Source organism: Manis pentadactyla, chromosome 4 (genome assembly GCF_030020395.1).
Source record: "Manis pentadactyla isolate mManPen7 chromosome 4, mManPen7.hap1, whole genome shotgun sequence".
Lineage (NCBI taxonomy): Eukaryota > Metazoa > Chordata > Mammalia > Pholidota > Manidae > Manis > Manis pentadactyla.
The window spans coordinates 85,229,247-85,250,629 of NC_080022.1; the positions used below are offsets into that span (position 1 = coordinate 85,229,247).

Sequence of the window (21,383 nt, forward strand, 5' to 3'; positions counted from 1 at the left end):
AAGTCATAAAACCATAAAACTCTTAGAAAAAAACATATGCAAAAATCCCTTGGATGTGAACATTAGCAACTTCTTCATGAATATATCTCCCCGGGCGAGGAAAACAAATGCAAAAATGAACAAGTGGGACTATATCAAGCTGAAAAGCTTCTGTACAGCAAAGGACACCATCAATAGAACAAAAACGTACCCTACAGTATGGGAGAATATTTTCATAAATGACAGATCCGATAAAGGGTTGACATTCAAAATATATAAAGAGCTCACGCACCTCAACAAACAAAAAGCAAATAATCCATTAAAAAATGGGCAGAGGAGCTGAGCTGAACAGACAGTTCTCCAAAGAAGAAATTCATATGGCCAACAGACACATGAAAAGGTGCTCCACATCGCTAGTTTTCAGAGAAATGCAAATTAAAACCACAATGAGATATCACCTCACACCAGTAAGGATGGCCACCATCCAAAAGACAAACAACAACAAATGTTGGCGAGGTTGCAGAGAAAGGGGAACCCTCCTACATTGCTGGTGGGAATGTAAATTAGTTCAACCATTGTGGAAAGCAATATGGAGGCTCCTCAAAATGCTCAAAATAGACTTACCATTTGACCCAGGAATTCCACTTCTAGGAATTTACCCTAAGGATGCAGCACTCCAGTTTGAAAAAGGCAGATGCACCCCTATGTTTATAGCTGCACTATTTACAATAGCCAAGAAATGGAAGCAACCTAAGTGTCGATCAGTAGATGAATGGATAAAGAAGATGTGGGACATATACACCATGGAATATTATTCAGCCATAAGAAGAAAACAAATCGTACCATTTGCAACAACATGGATGGAGCTGGAGGGTATTATGCTCAGTGAAATAAGCCAAGCGGAGAAAAACAAATACCAAATGATTTCACTCATCTGTGGAGTGTAAGAACAAAAGAAAAACTGAAGGAACAAAACAGCAGCAGTATCACAGAACCCAAGAATGGACTAACAGTTACCAAAGGGAAAGAGACTGGGGAGGATGGGGGGGTAGGGAGGGATAAGGGTGGGGAAGAAGAAAGGGGGTATTATGATTAGCATGTATAATGTGGGGGAAAGGGGAGGGCTTGGCAACACAGAGAAGACAAGTAGTGATTCTACAACATCTTACTATGCTGATGGACAGTGACTGTAATGGGGTTTGTGGGGGGGACTTTGGGTAGGGGAGAGCCTAGTAAACATAAATAAAAATAAATTAAAAAAACAAACAAACAAAATGTATACATCTGATTTCTACACTCAGATTCTTAAAATCCTTTCTTTGCTCCTCATTTCCTATGGAATAAAGTACAAACTCATTTATATGACATATAAAGAACGTCTCAGTCTGTCGACAGTAAGCATATATGGATCATCATTTATTCCCCACATTTAATCCCCCTGCTCTCCACTCATATAGAATATCTTCTGTTTTTTAAGGTGTAGTATTGTAGGTATTCTTGCTCTCACAACTTTGCATATACTTTTCCTCCTATATGGTTTATCATTCCCAGTTCTAGGCAGGAGAACTGTTATTGTTCAAGACACACCTGAAAATCTTGCCTACCCATAGGCTGAATATCCTCTTTCCTCTGTTTTCTCCTTCTGTCCTAAATGAACTCCTAAATAATGTAAAACTGTACAGTCAGAGTAGCAAAGGAATTAAAAGCCTACATTTAATCCTTCTAAGCCTCAGGCTTTTCTTTTTTTTTTAATCTATAAAACTTGAGTGATAATGGAACTTGGTTCTGTAGAGTTGCTGTAAGAATTGATTTTGGATAGGTAATCAATGTAAAACAATTAGCAAAATTCCTGATACCTAATACATGTTCATTAATTGGCACCTACCTGTACGTGAGTAGGTAACTGTGTGTTTATTTGTATTTATTCCCAAGGAGTCTGTGATCCTCTCAAGGAAGACAATTGTATCTTAAGTTATTCGTAATTCCAAACACAATCCTTAGCTATAATAAGTAAGCAATATAACTTTTTGGTATTTGAGTGAATGAAGAAATTTATGGTATCATATTCATCGATTAGCAAGAGGCTATAGAACAGGACAGCCTGGAGTTGAACCTTTCCTCTTCCTCTTCCTTGCTATATGTCTTGGGCAATTTAATGAACTTCCTCTGTTTAGTTTCCTCATTTGTAAGTAAGATAACAGTACTATTCTTGTAGGGTCTTTCTGAATATTTAATGTGCTAATACAGATATGTTGCTATGAATAGAGCCAGATTTTTCTTGTAACTACTGTTATAATCATCAACTGTTATTACCCTTCCTAGAAATGAATTTGTGAAACTAAAATGTTTTCCCATCATTTATTTCTCTGAGAAAGATAATCTTTAGAACCCACCTTATAGATTTCATTCTGATGATAGACATATAATTCTTATGAGTTTCCATAGTTACATCATACTTTAAATGTAGGATTAGTAACAACAGTAATATTACAGTGTGTTAAACCAATAATATTTGTTGTGCTATTACTTTGTCACAGGCAATGTTCTAAGCGCTTATACATATTAGCTCATTTAAAGCTTATAGCAATCTAGGCCCTAGATGTTATAATTTACCCCCATTTGTGCATTGAAACTCAATAACTTGCCAAAGGTTACACCACATAGTGACTAGCTGAGACGGGATTTAAGTCCAGAACATTTACTTTAGTTTGATTATACATGTTTTCCATTGTATTTTTGTGCATATCTCTATGGTTATGGCAAAGGTTTAACTATTGTAAACTAAGTCACTTTGTTCTTTTTCCAATTAATTTTGTTTTATCTTGTTATATAGTAACAGAATATACCTGCATATATTAAAATATGCATTGTAGATACAAATTAATAAACATTTAATATATGTATATTATATTATCAAGCATAATCTTTTCTTTGTTACTCACTTTTTATCACTATATTTATTTACTCATCTATTCAATAAAACTTTTGTTGAGCCCCAATTATGTCCCAGTTAATGACCCTGTATATGGAGACTACCTCAGCAGTCAGGCAGATGTCCCCTGTGCCTTCATGGAGCTTTCAGTCTAGCGGGGTGATGGGTATTAAACAGTTATATGCTTAGTTATTTAATTATCATTATAAATGCTGACAGAAAAATACAGAATTTTACAGTGTAGCACAGAGAAGGCAAATAGTGAATCCGTGGCATCTTACTACACTGATGGACAGTGACTGCATTGGGGTATGGGTGGGTGGGGACTTGATAATATGGCAAATGTAGTAACCACATTGTTTTTTTCATGTGAAACCTTCATAAGAGTGTATATCAACAATACCTTAATAAAAAAGAAAAAAGAAAAAAAAGAAAAATACAGGATTTTATAAGCATGGAGCACTCCATCTAATTTGGAGGTTCAGAAACAACTTCCTCGGGAAAGTTTTAGTATTAAAATTTATATTCATAGACACTAAAATTATAAGGATAAATGCATTTATACACATATACATACATACACTGACAATCTGCTATGTAGGAACACTGAAGAATAACCTGACTGTAAATAACTGTGAGTATCAGGAAGCCCAGTTTCCTGGCAGCTGATGCCCTTATGGGAAAAGGCCCTTTATTATCCAGGTTAGTGTATCTGAAGTGACTGCTCTAAAGAAATACTTTACCTTTTGGAGATCTAGAGATGTGCCTTCCTTTAGTACATATCTAAGTAAGAACTAAGATTTAATAAGTTCTTTCCTCTCATATCTTCATCATTATGACAAATTTCTAAGTGTCTGACAGTGTGCAGGTAGGGGTTAGAGTATCTTCTTGATTCTGAGATTGATATTTCCTCAAAAACAGTTTTCTCAATGCTCAGAGCTTAGTGAATGTTTGCCCTTGACTGAAGGTCAGTATTTATTGAGTGAGTGCACGCTGGGGTGCAGGTCACATGAGTCCTTTCATGCTAAACTTCAAACACCCGAGGTTTTATGGTCAGACATGAAAAATTAAATGCCATTTACAATATAGCTTCCATAGAAAACTATATTCTACAATAGAAGCATTGTTTGTGCTTCAGATAAACTTTTTAGAAAACATGTTCTTTCTCAATTGGAGATATGTCATCAAATCTCATTATTCCTACAATTTGGAAGCTTTTATCTACCTTTTAATGCCCCAAATTGGCCACTTGAGGTGGGACATGATTCTATTCCTGCTGTAGGGGAATTAGTTATGATCTGAACTCAACTGATAATACTTGTCTTCCTTGTCATATATTAATCTTACAACTCTTTAGGAATAGAATAAGTTCTACAGTAGGAAGGAAGAATACACGGTCTTTGAGGCTTTTACTTCTGTTTTCTTCTATTAATTCAGTTTGTTGGAGAACTCTTTTTAGTCAATGATAGACCAATGAGGACAGAATCAACCAATTATTTGACTTGATTTTATATCTTCCTCTCACTGGAATTTATATTAGGTTGCTCTGTGTTTATTTAAAGTCTTGAAAATTCTTGTAGACATACAAAGCTCAGTCTTACTTAAATTGCCCAGTTTTTGAGTATTTTTATTGTTAGTTATATTAGCATAATAAACCTGTACATATATGCCTGATACAAGGAGATGTACAATAAATATTTTTAAATGAATGACTCTAAGCCATGTTTTGTGTACATGTGAATTTATGCATGTATGTGTGTATTTGCATATACATGTACACATACCAACTTGTGTATACATTGTTAAACTATGTTTCTATTTAGATTTGGTTCTCCTATTTTTATCATTTCCATAACTTGTAACATAGTTAAGATTTTGTAGTGTTTTGTGAATATTGAGTTTCTCAGACTTCTTCATCTCATTGACTTCTACTTTTTTCCGACTCAAAAGGGAATGTTTTGCTAAGATATATTGTATGCTACTCTAAAAATTCATTTTAAAAGAATAAACTTTAGAAGTATAGCTTTTATGAGTCTTATTCATGACAATTGAGATGGTATCGTATGACTTGAACTACTTAATTTTACAATTGTGTTCATCTGTTTGGGTGATTGATATTTCTGGTGAGTGTGAAATATGTATGCAATATGCTACTTCATCTTTCCTCCTCCAGGAAAATCTCAATCTTTGTATTACTATGTATAATTTTTTAAATGCAGAAATTCATTAATTAAGATATTGGTAGGAGTGAACTCTTTTATGATAGATGAGTGTGTATTAGATAATCTGTTTTTGTATCTGGCTTGGGATTCAGGCAATAAAGGTGAGTTTGATATTGTACCCTTCTTGTCCTATATGTTGACATAGATTTTTGGTTTGTTGAAAACAGATATTTTCATGTATTTGCTTAATTTTTAGTAATTTAAGCATACAATTAAAAATAAAATTCCCAAAGAAATGACAGGAGGATTTTCTTTTCACATGAAATCTCCATTAATAACATTTTAAAACAGTGGTAAAATTACCCTGTAATTTTGTAATTTTCATATACTAAAAGCAAATTTTAGCAAAGCAATTCATTTGAGCAAATTCCAGGAAAACATTTTTTTCTCAGTTATGTTCAGGTTATTTTCCAAATTGCAAAAATAGGACTTTCCTCAAATTCTGAATTCTAATCATCTTGAGAAAGAAATATATTTGAAACCTAAATTCAGAACACACTGTCTTGTTAGCAAGAAAGTCATGCCAAAGATAATAGTAGTTAAAATCTTGTGGAAGGCAGATGGTTGCTTTAAGACAGATTTTTCAGTTTGGATTTTAAATTTGAGCATGATGTTTGCTTTCTTTCTTGAAATACTGGAAAGTTTCCTTTGTTTCATCTGCTACATGAATTAATGACTGCAGGAAAAAAAAGCACGGGCTGACAAACACTGAATAATTAGAATTTGTTAATTTTTCTTCAAGACCCATATATTTCAGAATGTCTAAAATAACATTTAGCAAATGTCTTCTGTCTTACTTTCTCCTACTTTCCTCAGACATCTCGTGGGGAATTTGACTCCAGTGAATTTGAAGTTAGGAGACGGTATCAAGATTTCCTTTGGTTGAAAGGAAAACTCGAAGAAGCACACCCCACACTGATTATCCCAGTAAGTTTATGTATTTTTTTCATAGACTAGGTGCCATTTTGTCTTTTGAATTCTAAGTAAAGTTAGAATGCCTAAAACCTCATTTAGACCTTTAAATTCAGGTAATTCATTTATCTTAGAAACATTTGTTTTTAAACATTTCAATCTATGTACAGATTTGCTTTTTTAAACTATGGTAATATGTTAAGATTTTGCAGTTGTTTGGTTTTAGCGTCATGAATTTTGAAGAATTATTTTTATGAGAAATAATCACATGTTCAAATAGTCTTCCAAGAAGAAAAGGTGTTAGAATTCCTTATAATCCCTTACAGTGCTGTAGAATGCTCAGATACCTTTTTAAAATCTTTTGCCTTAGCCGTTGCCAGAAAAGTTCATAGTGAAAGGAATGGTGGAGCGCTTTAATGATGACTTCATTGAGACACGCAGGAAGGCGTTACATAAATTCTTGAACCGAATTGCTGATCATCCAACTTTAACATTTAATGAAGACTTCAAAGTTTTTCTTACTGCACAAGCTTGGGTAAAGAGTTTTGATGTATACTTATATAATTGTTTAGTATCTGTATGTATGGTAGGTTGTACACTTCCTCTTGCTTACCTTTGTAAATCAGACAGCAGTGTCCTTGAATTAAGATGGATTTTTAAACACTGTAAAGATACCTTCAGTTTTAACCCTGTGTCTAATCTACATGTAAATATTATAGAAATCTTGTATTTTCTCATATTTTTTGTTTTTAATGTCAAGGTACTCCTTTCATATATAGCCAGTACTGAATATACACAAATATATTTCTTTGACACTATTTTGAGTAATAATGAGTCAGGACCTTTTTAAGTTAGGATAAAGGTCTATATGAACTGGATAGTTGGAAGGGTGGATGGATGGATGGAAGGATGGATGGCTAGCTAGCTAGATTATACAGTTTCTTTATTTTTACTTCAGTAACATAATGTGAGGGTGTCTAATCTCTAATGTACAAACCTCATGTGTTCCTCTTTTTCTTTTCTCCTATGATGATAAAACTCACCAAGATCATGGATAGGACAAATAGTCAATATTAAATAATTACTGACCAGTGTTGAGTTTTATGTCTCTCAGTTGTTGCCAAAGTGATAGGAGTTAAAAAGCAGTTCATCTCGATCTTGACAGTCCTGCTGTCTGGAAGTCCTTGTGACTTACATGAAAGAATCTGTGGCCTGACTCCAGAACCTTAGGAGCTGTTAGCAACATCCTCTGTAGTCACCAACCATGACCTGTGCTGTCTTCTGATGTTTCTATCAGGTGATGCTATAGGACCACTGAAAAGATGTATGGCCTAGTCAAGGAGGGTATCTGTTTTTATTTGCGCACAAGATCATACTGATATAGAAATAAGTAAGTTTGTATTATTTTGTGTAAGACCTTTAGGAAAGAAAATCTGGAGAAAGATAATACATTATTTAAATAATACTTAATGATATTTTTATCTGTGGATTTGATAGTCATCATTGTTGTTTATAGTTCTTTTTATTTCATGTTCCTTTTCAACTTTTATTTGATCCAAAAAGCTTGTGTTTCAACAAGTGCCCCAGCCATCATCAGAATCCCTTGCTCTCTTTCTTGCTGTTCTTTTGCAGTAAGTCATACTCATGAAGGGATACTTTTGTATAGTGTATCCTTCTATAACATTTATTTTATTTTGCAACTCTGTAGCTAACTCTCCTAAGTTAACTATGAAACAGCTAGTTACATATCTTTTAAAAATCTCTACAGCCGGCAGGTCAGTGGAGGTAGTGTCACAGTTTACCCACTTCAGTTGGTTCACAAACTGTGGTCGGGGGTATCTGTTTATGAACTAGCCTAGTGACTTTAAGAAGACAAAGCAGGTTAGTGCTTAGCAGTAAAGTCTCTGGAGTCAGACTGCTGAGGCTTTCCTTGTCTACCACCTAAATGTTCCTGGACCTTGAGCAAGGTCTTTACTCTTCCTGTGCCTCCCTCTGTAATGAGGATAGTAATAGAACCTACCTCATAGTGTTACTGTGAGTTATGTATATAAAGATGCAAGTATAGTGCCTGGAACATATTAAGGTCTCAATAAATGTTATTATATTAAAGAAGTAATGAAGTTTTCCAGTTTTTTATTCAGGATGTAGTTTAGACCCTGAGATATCTTCTGTCAATCATTTTTTTATTAAACTCTGTTACAAAGCATAGAGTGCATTCCACATCACCTTCATATCTTATGCAGTATCTCCTTCAGTACAGTTTCCTCTGTTAAACCTTATTCTTGTAAAGATCCGTGCTCTAAGGAAACACATATACATTTTAAATGAGTACTTTGAAAAAGAATATGCTTGAGACTTAGAGAAAGAACTATACCAATAAAACTCATCTGCTTCAAACTAACAACAAAAAGACATATAGGAAATGTTTTTACCATCTTTATTTTTCTAATTAGGTCTCTTTTTTGTTGGTTCTGGACTACTGTTGTTTGCTTCACTGTTAATATTCCACTGTTTTTTTTGTTTGTTTCTAGGAACTCTCTTCTCACAAGAAGCAAGGGCCTGGATTCCTCAGCAGGATGGGGCAGACAGTCAGAGCTGTTGCAATGTCGATGAGAGGAGTTAAAAGCCGCCCAGAGGAGTTCATGGAAATGAACAACCTTATTGAAATATTTAGCCATAAAATTAACTTGATAGATAAAATATCTCAGAGAATTTACAAGGAGGAAAGGGGTATGTAGAATCAGTGCAATGTGATTTCCAAATTGTCCAATTTCTGAAGAATCTTCACAATTGCTGGTATAGTAAGGCACATTAAGTTAGCATTTCTTTTTATGTTCTTAGGATTTCCATCTCTCTTCTTACAGTGCCCATTGGTTCTTGCAAGCTCTTTACTTTATCTGCTAGAGCCCTTGGCCTATTAATCATAGTTGTTTTAAATTCCTGGTCTTGTAATTCCAACATCACTGCCATGTCTGGTTCGGATGCTTGCTCTGTCTCTTTAAGTTGCACTTTCTGCTTTTTTGTATGCCTTGCAGTTTTTGTCTTGATAGCCAGACATTCTGTACCAGGTAAAAGGAACTGTTGTAAGCAGGCCTTTAGTACAGTGGTTCTGAGGTGCTGAGAGGGAAGAGGAAGTGTTTGCTAGTCCTATAATTAGATCTCAGTCTTTTTGTGAGCTTGTCTGTGGACTGTGCCTTCACAAGTGGATCACAGTTTTTTTCCTCCCCCCTTAGTTGGGGCAGGAGGGTCCAAGGGAGCTGAAGTTGGGAATTTGCCTTCCTCCAGGTCAGTTAGGCTCTGTTAATAACCCAGCAAGTTAAGCTCTGGTTAACTAGTTTTCCCTGAGGGCAGGCCAAGTTAAGAACCGAGTGCTCTGTTTCCAAATGGTTCATTTTCCATTTCCCTGGCAGGAAGCAGTGGGAGGTTTTTATTGATATTTGAACAATGGCAGTTTAGATGAACTCCTGGGGTAAATCTCACAATATTGTGGGACCCCCTTTGGCTGGATCCCCCTAGAATTTTAAACTCTCAGTTGTCCACATTGAGGCTCCAACGATTCTTCAATTAGAGCTCCAGCCTCAAGCCCAACACTGGGCTGCCAGAGGTGGTTTCTGCTCTTGAGTCTCTGCTCCAGGAAGCCACAGTTCCTTGTATTTGTAATCTTGGAGGCAGTGGTTTGTACTGTGTCTTCCTCTTTCTTACAGATAGAAGAACAGTGGATTTTTTCGGTCTCTTCAGCCCTTTCCTTGTTAGAACAGAGGGTGACTTCTAAGCTCTTTACACGAGGAATCACTCAACATTGTTACAATTTCACCTTCCAAGTGTGTCTTATTCCCAGATGTATTATGAAAATCTCTGATTCCTAAATGATTTTGAAGGTATTTATGGCCAGTCTCTATTTGCTTTATTAAATCACTAGCTGTTCTTATTCCCATTTATAAATAGTAGTGGTAAAGTAAGCCCTGAGCTTAAGATTTTGAATATAGTTGTATAAAATTGATCTTAACTTAGACAATGGCTTAAATATCAAAGAAGTGATTTTTAGGAAGTAGGGTTTCTGCATTTTCTAATGATTTTTTTGGTGGGGATAGGCACTTTGCATTAGGCCTGTCCAAGCATGGCAGAGAGACTTATGTACTGGAAAATAGGTCCCTTTTCCTAATTTCTGTCTTCAATTCCTTTTCCTATTTTCTTTGTTTACCTCCCTTCCTTCTCTTTATTTTCTTTCTTTTTCTTAGTTCATAAGTTAGACTTTATTCCATGATGGCTTTCTTTTTTCTAATTCCATGATGACTTTTTGCTAATTTTCTAATTGCTTTTACCTACATAAAAATAGATTGCTTAGTCAGAAAATATATTTCCTAATATAAATTGGTTTTAGAGATCAATTACTTAAAATCCCGATGTTGATGACTTATTTTTTATTGTTTGTCCCCTGTTAAACTGTAAGTCCATCAGGACAAAAGGGAAGAGAAAACGGTTTGTTTTACTTCTAGTATTGCAATAGCACCTAACATACAGTAGGTGCTCAGTTAAAATCTGTTCAATTACTGAAAATATAAATGAATGAACATAAGATTTGGTGATAAGAAAATATGCTTTACCAAGAATTATTTGGTTATAACAAAAGATAAAGGAAAGATTACTATAGCTGAATGTCTGTTGCTCTTTCTCTTTCTTTTTCCACACATTGATACTTTGTAAGGTCATTGTGGTGACTGAATACGGTTTAATAATTTGTTTTAAGCCTTCTTGGTCTGCCCTTGTATTTGCCATTTGTCATTTTTTTTTTTAATCTCAAGAAGGTGATTGTTTTAACTAAGTTCTGTGATTCCAATGCTGTTGAGTAGATTCTTAATGCATAGTTAAGTGGGATAGCAATTCAAAGAGGCCCTTAGAAACTCTTGACACTAAGCGTTTTATTGAATATCGATATGCTTTTTATTTGCTGGGCTAAGGGGATAGTTTTAATATCTTTGATATACTCTAATGTTTGTTAAATGCTCAGAAGAAATCTGGGTTTTGTGATAAAATTTATAAATATGAGCTCTCATTTTCAGTGAGTGAATGCCACTGGCCCCAATTAAAGGGATTTCTTGGTCTTTAGAAGGTGAAACCCACCTGTCAAGGTTCCATTCAGAATAATGGGATGCTTTTTTTTCTAACTTTGTGAGTCTAAGCTATACAGGGCATTTCGTTCATATTTAATTAATGAAGAATTCGGTGATCATAACTAGTAGCTTCTCTTTTTATTTTCTATTCAATTTTTTTCTTTGACTTTGTTTTACTGTGCGTTTCCTAGTTTATTTGCAAATTGGTATAGACCACATGTGCTGCTTCTCTGTGCTGGAGATTAAAAGAAGAATAAGATGGTACTTGTCCTTGAGCTCACAGTCTAGTTGAGGAAACAGATGTGTTAAGAGATAAATTACAGTGCAACTCATTAAGTGTTTGCATATAAATGTGATCAGACTGCTATGTAAGTACAGCTTAGAATTTTAGAGAAGCTCTCTCTATAAAAAATATTGCACAGGTTTAGTGACACACATTGATATATACACAAATTGAAAAAAGAAATAAAGGTGAATATTTCCTTTTCCAGAAATACTAGTTTCATATGGACATTATTTAAAATAAAGGATAGGCCTAGATGAGGAGGGTGGTATTTGGAAGGGTTCTGATACTTTCATTGGGTGACAATATTTTCATTGTTGATATATATATTTTTATCTTTTTCAGTTTACTTGATCATACAAACTTTTGAAGGTTTAATAGTTTAATTTGGAGCAATATGATATATTTCAGCTAACCCTTATGAGTAATAAGATGATTAAACAAATGAACTCCATTGTATTTATATGGACGTTAGAAAAAAAATGCTCACTGCTTATATATTCTCTGCCATAAAAAACTATTGTTGAAAGTTGATAGTATGAAAGCAAAATGTAATGTTCAGATTTTAAAATGAAATGTAAAGTTTTGAATAAATGGCTTGTCAAGCATTGAATAGTCTTAAATGTTCATTAAAAATGAAAATATTTATTGAACACATTATACATCGGGCTTGAGATAAAAAATAATGACTCAGCCCCTGTCTGAGGGAGCATATGGCCTAGAAGTATGTGAGTTACACAAGCCATTAATGTAGAGTGGGATAATAGAAGTATACAGTTATAACAGGCTTATTGAAGACAAAAAAATTCCAAGAATCCTTTGGAATAGAATCAGAAGAGATATATGTACTGTAGGATTTAAAGGATTAAAATAGTTGTTTGCTGGATAATAGAAATGATAGAGGGCAAGGCAAAAGGATATGGGCAGTTTGATTTGGGAGAAATCATCAACTACTCATGAATGAGCAATTATTTTGGTTTGAATTAAAATGTCTTTGGGAGAGAGTCTCAAGATTTGTACCTAGAGAGGCACTGTAAGGACTGAACATAATGGAATTTCTGATTCAGCTAAGAAGCTTCAATGTTTATATATTGTGACAAAAACTGAAAGAAGGAGAAAAGCTACACGTCCTCTAAAGCAGTACAGGTTAGAGATGCTGATGACAGTGAAGCCGAGGCTAGAGAGATAGGTAGGTTTGGTAGGTAGGTAGATAAGGATATGTATGCATGGACAGAGAGATAAATAGATAGATATTAAGAAATATTGGAATTGGTGATTGACTCACTGTATGCAGGTATGAATCTAGGATGGCCCCCAGATCTTCTGCTTAGATTGCTGGAAGCAATTGCCATTAAGTAGGATATGTAATCAAGAGAAGGGGAGAAAGAACACAAGTTTTGTTTAGGTTTTGTTGCCTATGAGACACTTGGGTAGTTTGGTAGGCAGAAGTCCATGGTAGACATGGTGGCCATATAATTTATCTTCTAAGCCAGAACACTTTTGAGAATAAAAAAAGATGCTATTATTGATCACTCCGGGACAGTAGTCATTCAAGGACTGATGTGAGCAGACTGGGACAACTGGTCAATTTAATGAAAAATGATATCCATTTTTTTATGCTTATGTATAAGAACGGGTGCACAATTAGAAAAATAAGTTTCTTACTGTCTGTAACACAGGGATTTTGAAAACTTCTGTAAAACTTAATTTTTTTTAGAATATTTTGATGAAATGAAAGAATATGGCCCAATTCATATTCTGTGGTCAGCGTCAGAAGAAGATCTGGTTGATATTCTAAAAGGTGTTGCCAGCTGTATTGACAAAAGCTGTCAAGCCACTGAAAAAAGGATGTCTGGACTCACAGAGGCCCTTCTTCCTGTCGTACATGAGTATGTGCTTTATAGTGAAATGTTAATGGTAAGAGCACCTAATTATGCTTTCACCTTAGACCCTGACCTGATTATAAGCTTTATAAAGACAGCTTTTATTTCTGTTTTTTTCTCATTACTCTTTTCCTGTTCTTACACAGGACACTGTGTATGAAGATACTTAATAAATATTGGTTGACTGAGATTTAATTGATGAATTAATGCATATGTTAATGAAAGAAATATTCAACAGCGACAACATTTTGTAAGATTATACACAGATTTGAAGCATCCTTATAAAGATTTACATAGAGAACGTGATTAGTTTTCCAACCTTTAATATTTCACTTAAAACATTTTTCAGGCTTTAGAAATTCCTTTTCATGAAAGAATTGCTTTCCTGCTTCTAGGTACATTTGATTTAGCAATATATTTAGCAGCATTATACAGAAAGTACTTGAGTAGGATCTTGATGTTCATTCTGCCTTCTGGATGCTTCTAAAAAGAAATCTTCAAATTAAAATGTTTTTTCCTTGAAAAGGCTCCCTCTTATATAAAAGTTTTGCATTTCACCTCAGTTCAAGTTAAGGTTTCTAGATATTTGGGACTTAACAATGCTATCTATAAAGCTAATGTTTTTCATCCAGTATTACCCTCAACTCACAATACCTTGCAAAAATTGATATCCTAAGTTTTTAGTGTTTTAGGGTGGTGGTGGGGGAAGGAATCAGCTTACATTAAGATACAGGCCATTTCTTCTGCCACTTATAATTGTAGTCATGTCTGGTTTCTGTTTTCATGTACTCTTTGATTTTTTTGGATTTTGTTTTTTTAATTATGCTTCTGTGTTGGTAAGAAAAACTCAGCCTTTAAGCATGAGATCTGTCTCTTTCATGTTTAGATTTTCCTTTCACAGTCATTAAATATTTTGAGGATATTCCAGTTTTCTGCTATTATTTAACTTTACTGGGGTCCTTTAAACAAACCCTTCTTGTTTCTCAAAAGCCTCTATTAATGTTTCACTGCTGAGGAGACTCCTGCTTGTCTCCATCAATTTTTTTGGCTACATTATTGATTTCCTCTTGTGTGGCTGTTCAAAGAGATCTGATTTGTGTAATTAAAAATTATATTCTTCCTTTAATTAGATATTGTTTTGCTCTTTATTATATCAAGATGGAAATTATGCAGATTAAATCATATATCATTAAAGGTGTGGAAAATTATAATAGCAAACAAAAGGATTATTTTATAGGTCCTCATTTGTATTATTTTGTAGATTCCTAGGGTATCATCAGTAGCATTTAAATTGCAATTCTGATTCTGTTTTATGTTGACATACTTTCTTCAGTGTGAGCTAAAATAAAGTACATACTTTGAAAAAATTATTAAATTGGTGTATTTTTTACTAGTTGTCTTCTGAAGCAACCTCTTACTAAAAATATTTCTACCCATATGAAGCACAGTACTTCATATTTATGGAAATAGAACTTAAATTAATGGGACTAAATTGCAGTATGTGTCATTTGGGGTAGAGAAAGGAAGGGGCTCCTGACATTAATGGCAATTAAACATTGAAGTAAATACAAAATAATTTGTGATAATTGGTGGAATTTTCTATGAATTTCTTTGAAAACAGGAGAAACATTCATGTTTTTTGAATGCTGTAAGAGTGATTCCACCAGGCACAAAAGTAGCCTGAGTAGTTTTCACAATGCTTTTTGTTCTTAGTACCTCTCAATACTCATGCAAATAGTAGAGCCACTTTTTCAGGCTTCATTTAACTGATTCGTGTCCAGGTTCTTCTCTTCCTCTGAAAACACTCAACAGATGTGTGTCTCATGAAGGCCCTCTCGTTTATGTACTGTACCTCTACTCTCCCTGTTTGAATTGTTTGTTTTTTTTCCTGAACCTGTTTAGAACACTTGTGTTCATTATTATAATTTCATTATTTAAATTAGTACTATGAAAACCAGGGAAAGATGAATACATATAAAAAGACTCCTTGTGTCTATGAAACCTAAGTACAGTGTCTTGGAAGATATGTGAGTTGCCAAGGGAAAGACATTTTAAAAGACTAGCAAACATAAAACATTATACAATTCTGCATTCAAATTTCTTCACAAGGATGTTTGAAGTTGAAAGACATTGAAACATAAAATCATGGTTATTCAAGAGAGCAAAATGGAACTGCTATCAGTCAGCGAGGAGGCCATGATTTCTCATCAAAAGCTTGGCTAATTGATTAATATTTATATATTTTAAGCTAAAATAAAATCTTAAGATCTGAATGTACACTTCAATTTCCTGATTCCTTACCCCACTGTAATTGACTAATTAACATGCCCTTGGAGTCAGATAAGAGAGAGCCACTGATTATAGATACTTTGAGGTGAGTGGCTTATGTGACCTCCCAGATGTGATCAGTTTATACCATAGCATATATTTTCAGTGCTCCTACTGCTTATTTTGTTCTTTGCTCCTTTTGAAGAACTGCATGCCTAGAGTGTGCCATCAAAAGTTGTGCATAAAATACTTAAACCAGTAAGATGTGCATTGGGAAAACTAATTAAAGGCTCATGAAAAAAATTCTGTTAAATACTTGCTTTCAGTTAAGCTTTTAGGGATCAAAATGTTTTTAAGTCGTTATATTCCCAAATGACTCATGACTTGTGGAAGAGATGCTATTTATATTCTGAAATGTATGTTTTTGTTATACAAAGATTATTAAAACTAACTATAACCTATTCCATCCTTTTGTTTTAATATGAAGGATGTTATGAAAAGAAGAGACCAAATACAAGGAGAACTGGATTCCAAAGTTGAAATTTTGTCCTATAAAAAGACAGATATTGATCTGGTAAGTTTTTAAGTTTCTTGATATAATCATGTAGAATGAATTGCCTAAGTTTTTTATTAGCAATTTAAAGCTCCATTATATGCTTGTTTTTAAGCATTCAGCAAATGATACTAAAATTTCTTCCAAAAATCTATTATGCATTTATCACCTGGAGAGTCTGCAGGCTTAACAATGATGCTTTTCTGCCTTTTTGTCTTATACTGTCTCTTTTTTTAATTGAAGTATAGTTGATATACAATTATATTGGTTTCAAGTGTACAACATAATGATTTGACACTTAACTATATTATTAAATGTTCACCCAACTACTATAGTTACTGTCAGCATAGCCAGATGTTACAGAACCATTGACTATATTCTCTATGCTGTAGTTTCATCCCCCTGACTAATTTATATTATAATTGAGATTTTGTGCCTCTTCATTCCCTTCACCTATTTCACTTGCCCACCCCAACCCCTCCCCCATTGTAACCACCAGTCACGTCTCAGTGTCTATGTTTATTGCTGTTCTGTTCATTTTTTTTTGTTTTGGTTTTAGATTCCACATATAAGTGAAATCATATGGTATTTGTCTTTCTCCACCTGGCTTATTTCACTTAGCATAATACCCTCTAGGTCTATCCATGTTTTGGCAAATGGCAGGATTTTTTTTATGGTTGAATAATATTCCATTGTATGTATATACCACCTGTTCTTTATCCATTCATCTATTGATGGACACTTCAGTTGCTTCTCTGATTTGTCTATTGTAAAGTAATAGGGGTGCGTATATCTTTTTGAACCAGGGATTTTGTTTTCATTGGGTAAAGAAGTGGAATTACTGGGTCATATGGTATTTCTATTTCTAGTTTTTTGAGGAACCTCAATACTATGCACAGTCGCTACACCAATTACGTTCCCACCAACACTTGTTATTTCTTGTCTTTTTCATGGCCGTTCTAACTGGTGTGAGGTGATATCTTATTGTGGTTTTGATTTGCATTTCACTGATGATTAGGGATGTGGAGCATGTTTCCATGTGCCTGTTGGACATCTGTATTTCTTCTTTGGAGAAATGTCTGTTCAGGTCCTCTGCTCATTTTTTAATTGGGTTATTTGTTTTTTGGGCCTTGAGGTGTATGAGTTCTTCATACATTTTGGATGTTAACCCCTTATTGGATAAATTGTTTATGAATACATTCTCCAATAATGCAAGTTGCCTTTTTGTTTTATTGATCATTTCCTTTGCTGTGTGAAGATTTTTAGTTTAATGTAGTTCCACTTATTTTGCTTGTTTCCCTTGCCCAGGGAGATGTATCCAGAAAAAAATCATTCATGTTTATGTTCAAGACATTTTTGCCTGTGTTTTCTTCTACGAGTTTTATAGTTTCATATCTTACATTTAGGTCTTTAATCTATTTTGACTGTTGTGTGTGGTGTTAGGGAGTAAACAGTTTCATTCTCTGGCATGTAGCTATTCAATTTTCCCAACACCATTCACTGAAGTGACTGTCTTTTTTATCTATTGTATATTCTTGCCTCCTTTGTCATGCATTAATTGACCATATATGCATGGATTTATTTCTGGACTCTCTATTTTGTTCCATTGCTCCGTGGGTCTGTTCTTGTCCTAGTACCATGCTGTTTTGATTACTGTAGCTCTGTAGTTTAGCTTGAAGTTGGGGAGTGTGATACCCCCAGGTTTCTTCTTCTTTCTCAATATTGCTTTGCCTATTCAGGGTCTTTGTGGTTCCATCTAAGTTTTAGGATTATTTGCTCTAGTGAATTGAAAAATGCCGTGGGTATTTTGATAGGGATTGCATTGAATCTGTAAATTGCTTTGGGTAGGATGGCCATTTTGACGATAATAGTCCTTCCTATCCATGAGCATGGGATAGATTTCCATTTATTTGTGTCTTCAATTTTTTTTTATCAGTGTCTTAGAGTTTTCAGAGTACAGGTTTTTACCTTCTTGGTTAGATTTATTCCTAAGCATTTTATTTTTTTAATTCAATTATAAATGAAAATTTTTTTTAATTTCTCTTTCTGCTGGTTTGTTAGTATATAGGAATGCAATATATTTCTGTATATTGATTTTGTATCCTGTGAGTTGCTGATTCCCCTTATTCTAACAGTTTTTTGGTAGAGTCTTTAGTGTTTTCTGTATATAGTATCATGTCATCTGCAAACAGTGATAGTTTTACTGCTTTCTTACCAGTTTGGATGCCTTTTATCTCTATATCTTGTTGTCTGATTGCCATGGCTAGGATTCCAGTACTATATATTGAATAGAAATGCTGAGAGTGGGCATCTTTGTCTTGTTCCTGATCTTAGAGAAGAAGCTTTCAGCTTTTCTCCATTGAATATGGAGCATGATGTTAGCTGTGGGGTTGTTATATATGGGCTTTATTATGTCGAGGTCTGTTTCCTCTATGTCCATTTTGTTGAGAGTTTTTATCATGAATGAATGCTGAATTCTGTCAAATGCTTTTTCAGCATCTATGGAGATGATCATGTGTTTTTTTCCCTCATTTTGTTAATGTGGTGTATCACATTGATTGTCTTATGAATATCATAACATCTTTGCATCCTTGGAATAAATCCTATTTGGTCATGTTGAATGATCCTTTTGATGTGAATTCAGTTTGATAATATTGTTGAGAGTTTCTGCACCTATGTTCATCAGGGATATTGATCTCAAATGTTCTTTTCCATGTTGTCTTTGATTTGGTATTAGAATGGTGCTGGCCTCATAGAATGAATTTGAAAGTATTCCCCTGCTCCTCTGGTACACATCCCACTGCTGGTAAATATTTCAAACTGTTGCCTGTGTGTTGGATCTCAGTGGGATGCACAGAGCATTTCCATCTTCAAAGGGACAGGAATCTGGGCTCCTCACAGTGCTCCAACTCTCCCTGGTGCCCAGCCTGTTAATCCCAAAGCCAAATTTAATGTGGACTTATATTCCTGTAGCAGATCTCCAGGGCCAGGTGTGCCGATTCCTGAGCACTTACCCAGTCCCCATTCTGTTCCTCTCCCTCCTGCTTGTCTGCTGGGATGGGGGAAGGCCTTGGGTCCAGATCAGTGGCAGCTCAGCAACTTTACCCTTCTCTTTAGGGGGTCTTCTCTTCCTCACCAGGTGTAGATGGTCTGTTCTGCAATCCTCAGGTGGTTTTCAGGGTTAGTTGTATTTGCTGTGGTTGCATCCTTGGTGTATAAATGGGAGGAGGTTTCTGCCTTGCCTTCCTACTCCACCTTCTTTTCACCACCTGGATCCTCTTACAATGAGTAAAGTATGAAGTCATTATTTTTTTCAAATTAGGGTTTTAGAAGAAAGTTTGGACAATACCTAATATTGGTCCAGAAGGTTAGCAAGTTCTCAGTAAAGAAATCCAGTTTTTGGTAGTTTTATAGGATATTTATACAAAATAAGTTGGTGTTCCTATATGCTTTTTTTTAAGTTGTTATATAAACTTTCTCAAAGTATGTATCTTTTCAAGTTTAGTCCTTTCCTTAAAATACATTTTTATGGAAATTTTCAATATTAAAAAAGGTCCAGTAATATAGTGGACTCATGTACCCATCCCTGGGCCTCAAAAATCCCTACATTTTGCCTACCCTTTTTTTTTTCTTCTATCACTTTTCTTACTTTCTTTTCTGAAGTGTTCTAAAGCAAATTCCAGACATTCTGTTATCACCCACAATGTTTTAATATTTACACTTTATTGTTTTTACATATTTTCAGAGTAATACTATCAGATCAGAATTATTATTCTTATTTTAAAGTGAAGAAGAGGATTATAAGGTTGAATAACTTGCACAAGTTTATATAATTCTTAAAGCAGAAATAGGATTGGAGGTGATGTTATCCCCTGCCTCCACCTGACCAGTGCTGCCTCTCAGAGAACAGGTATAAAAGTGGGAAAAATTATTACTTTGCTTAACTTCTGTTGAGTTGTCTATGAAAGATACTTTCTTAATCTTTGTTTTAATTTAAGGATTTAGATAATATTGAATACAATATTGAGTACACAGTGACAGGTGAATGGGGGAGTCTTGGAACCCCCACCCCTGCTTATCTGTAGTATTATAGCCCCCACCCCAACCTGGATTAGGACTTGGCATCCTTCTTCCTGCTTCAGTTTTCTCCCTAGCCTTAATCATTTTTTTAATACAAGATATTATTTCTTTACTGGTTTTCTTTATATCATCTTCCTTTCTCTCCCTGTCCATAATCTAAGCACCTTAAAGACAAGAATTTGTTATTTATTTCCTGAAATGTTCTGAGCCCCTCAAACTGTGCCTGGTACATGGTAGAAATTTTAGTGAATGAATGAATGAAACCTGCAGTGACTGCTCTGATTCATAAAAACATTTTGAAGGCTCAGAGCAAAAAGTCTCTCCAAAATCAGATTTTGTGCAAAATGTTGAAACTTCACTAAAAAGTGATGGAATTATCCTCATCTTTCTTGACTATGTTTAGTTTTCAAACTCAAGTTCATTCTTGATGAAATGTGAGTGGGGAGTGGTGGGCTTCTGTGGACAGAGTAGGAGAATGGAATCTGTGACAGAAAATAATAGAAAATGTAGAACCAGGGGAGCAAATGCTCAAGCGAAAAACATTTTTGCTTTTACCTCAAGATGAGGAGAAAAAAGAGAAAACCAAAGATAAACCTTTTCAATAAGACAAAGAATATATATATATATATATTTCGAGTCAATTAGAAGGGACAAAAAAGGGTGGCTACATGTAGAGAAATTATAACTATCTTTTAAACTGTAGAATTTCTTTATTTGTTAAATAATTTTGAAAGATACGGAAATTAGTGATTAAAAATTTACCCCTCACTAAATACTAGAAAAAGAGTATTTTAAAGTTTCAGGAGAATAGTGTAAAATGGCTTAAATACCATGCATCTGTTCGAATGGCTTAAATTCATACTTTAAATTGAAAGGAAGAGTAGTTGGGATTGTTCCAACCACAAAAACACAGGAAAAAATAGCTTAGGCCCAAAGATGGCTAGGCTTTCCCAACTCAACTAAAAAAGCACATTATTTTTTTCATTTGACTTGCAAATATTTTGTCTTTTGCTCTATAAAGAGTTCCTTGATATCTCATTATAACCTAATGATCCATCTGTATTTATGATTTCATTTTTGTGTGTGTGTCATATCCACTATAAAATGTTCCTTACCTATTCTGCTATGTTATAAGACTGTATAAATTAGAGACTTTAATT

General features: G+C 34.4%; 1 protein-coding gene across 3 annotated transcripts in view; it reads left to right on the forward strand.

The window, feature by feature from the left end:
• SNX7 (sorting nexin 7) overlaps window positions 1-21,383 on the forward strand; it is a 109,131-nt gene that overhangs the window by 34,087 nt on the left and 53,661 nt on the right. For all 3 annotated transcript variants that reach the window (XM_057500456.1, XM_036883836.2, XM_057500455.1), the window contains exons 3-7: window positions 5,950-6,060; window positions 6,416-6,580; window positions 8,577-8,775; window positions 13,157-13,356; window positions 16,078-16,164. In XM_057500456.1, the coding sequence (XP_057356439.1) occupies window positions 5,950-6,060; window positions 6,416-6,580; window positions 8,577-8,775; window positions 13,157-13,356; window positions 16,078-16,164 (762 nt within the window). The remainder of the gene's footprint in view (window positions 1-5,949; window positions 6,061-6,415; window positions 6,581-8,576; window positions 8,776-13,156; window positions 13,357-16,077; window positions 16,165-21,383) is intronic.